The 2,186-nt window shown below is 44.4% G+C and overlaps 1 protein-coding gene across 1 annotated transcript; it reads right to left on the minus strand.

The window, feature by feature from the left end:
- Window positions 1–432: 432 nt before the first annotated feature.
- Window positions 433–1,922, minus strand: wu:fi75a02 (proline-rich protein 14). The gene is made up of 4 exons (XM_034895562.1): window positions 1,715–1,922; window positions 1,487–1,575; window positions 1,333–1,404; window positions 433–1,252 (listed from the first exon to the last, which is right to left on the minus strand). The coding sequence occupies exons 2-4, from the start codon at window positions 1,507–1,509 to the stop codon at window positions 976–978; spliced, it is 372 nt and encodes a 123-aa protein (XP_034751453.1). The 5' UTR covers window positions 1,510–1,575; window positions 1,715–1,922; the 3' UTR covers window positions 433–975.
- Between the last annotated feature and the right edge of the window lie 264 nt (window positions 1,923–2,186).

Here is a 2,186-nt window from a genome sequence, read left to right on the forward strand (position 1 = left end):
TTAGTTATAGTTAGGGTTAGGTTAGTAATAGTTAGGTTTAGTTATGGTTAGGTTAGTCATAGTTAGGTTAGTTTAGTTTAGTTATAGTTAGGGTTAGGTTAGTTATAGTTAGGTAGACGTTTGTTATAGTTAGGTAGAGGTTAGTTATAGTTAGGTTAGTTATAGTAAGGTAGAGGTTAGTTATAGTTAGGTAGAGGTTAGTTATAGTTAGGGTTAGGTTAGTAATAGTTAGGTTTAGTTATGGTTAGGTTAGTCATAGTTAGGTTAGTTTAGTTATGGTTAGGTGTGTTATAGTCAGGGTTAGTTATGGTTAGGTTAGTTATAGTTAGGGTTAGGTTAGTTATAGTTAGGGTTAGTTATTGTAACTAGTAACTAAAGTAACTAAATTAGTAACTAAAGTAACTAGTAATCAGATTACAACAGTGAACGACATCAGTGAGCAGAAACAAACTTTATTGTTTCAAAAATAGAAACGTCCGCAGAAATATATATTACACTTTAAAGTACTAATACTCTGAGTACTCTAATCAGACTAATCAGAGTACTCAAAATGATCGTAGTAGACTCACAGACCAGTACACTGGTCTGTTAGTCAGGATGTGGGCGGGGCCTCTGAGTCATTGTGTGGGCGGGGCCTCTGAGTCATGATTTGGGCGGGCCTCTGGGTCAGGATATGGGCGGGGCCTCTGAGCCATGATGGGGGCGGAGCCTCCGAGTCAGGATTTGGGCAGGGCCTACATCACGGTGTGGGCGGGGCCTCTTAGTTGCCTGATTCGTTGGGGGGGGCTCCTGAATGTTAAAATCTGATAACATTAAATATTTAAGAACTTTCACATTTTAAAAACAGCCTAATCTGTAAAAAAACTACGTTAAAAGCCGCTCCATCAGACGGACGTGCTGACGGCGTCACCAGGGTAACCATGGTACCACAGCGGTAGCAGCGAGCAGCCTCCAGTCAGCTGACAGGAAGTGATGTCACAGGTCCAGGCCCTGCCGAGTCAGGAAGTCCTCCAGCGCGCTGAGTCGCTGCAGCAGCATCACGTCGGCGCTGACGTCCTCGCCGTCTCCGCTGCCGTGGCGACGCGCCGCTGCGCGCTTCCTGGGCGCCATGGCGACAGGAAGCCCCGCCCTCTTCCTCTTCCGTGGCTGAGTGAAGTCGGGGAAGAGGAGGAGCCTGCGCCGACGCTGCTGGCCAATCAGGAGCAGCGCTCCATCCTTCTCCCGCGGCTCCTCAAAGATCGTCTCCAGACTCCTGCAGGCGACACAGAGGCATGCTGGGAGTTGAAGTTTAAAGTGTGTCTGATGTAGAATGTGGGATTTGTAGTTCCTAACCTGTTGGTGGAGGGGTACTTGTAGTTCTTGTTGGTGTAAATCTCCTCCAGACTGAACTCCTTCTTCTTTAACCTAAAAACAATTACATTTTAATATTTTGACTTTTTTACTCAGGTTTCTCTGTTTTTTTCCTATTTTCACCCCCCCCCCTGACCTTTTGACCTTTGGTAGTCCCATTGGGGTCAGCAGCGTTTCCCTTGGCGACGCCCGGCGGATTCGGATCTGAGAGACTCGTTTCCCTCGCTGAAGAAAGACAGAAAGAAAGTATACTAAAGTAATACTAAAAACAATAATAATAAAAATTATACTACTAATAATAGTGATAATGATATAGTACCTAGACGATTTGCGCGAGCCGGGAGTTTAACACCTGTTTCTTTACCTCTTTATTTGAGCTGAGGAACTGGGAGCTGGCTGCTGATTGGCCGACGGCCAGCGGAGCAGACAGGCCATTGGCTGAACAAAGAGGCAGAGGGAGGGGCCGTCGCCAGGGAGGGAGGAGACTCCGGGAGCTGTGATTGGCTCTCTGTTTCTGCTGTTGCCGGGCAGAAAGGTCTGGACTAGAGAAACAGATACAAGTTTAGAAAGAACATATTTAACTTTAAAAATAGAAGTCAGGCTCATTTGGGATAAAATCAGCAAATACAAAAAATAATAAATAAAACTGGTTTTACCTCATTGTAGGCGTCCGCACGTAACTGCAAAGACAAAGCATTACAACTGTTAATAATAGTAACACAATAATTATATATATATATATATATATATATATATATATATATACACTCACCGGCCACTTTATTAGGTACACCTGTGCAACTGCTCGTTAACACTTAATTTCTAAGCAGCCAATC

The sequence above is a fragment of the Etheostoma cragini genome, chromosome 16 (assembly GCF_013103735.1).
Source record: "Etheostoma cragini isolate CJK2018 chromosome 16, CSU_Ecrag_1.0, whole genome shotgun sequence".
In the NCBI taxonomy this organism is placed as follows: Eukaryota; Metazoa; Chordata; class Actinopteri; order Perciformes; family Percidae; genus Etheostoma; species Etheostoma cragini.

What these genes read in the sequence shown, in the direction of transcription:
- wu:fi75a02 (XM_034895562.1), bottom strand. Translation starts at nt 1,509, where the DNA reads ATGGGACTACCAAAGGTCAAAAG. An exon ending in GGACTACCAAAGGTCAAAAG is followed by an intron (nt 1,405 to 1,486) that starts GTCAGGGGGGGG and finishes AATTGTTTTTAG; the next exon opens with GTTAAAGAAGAAGGAGTTCA. An exon ending in AAGTACCCCTCCACCAACAG is followed by an intron (nt 1,253 to 1,332) that starts GTTAGGAACTAC and finishes TGTCGCCTGCAG; the next exon opens with GAGTCTGGAGACGATCTTTG.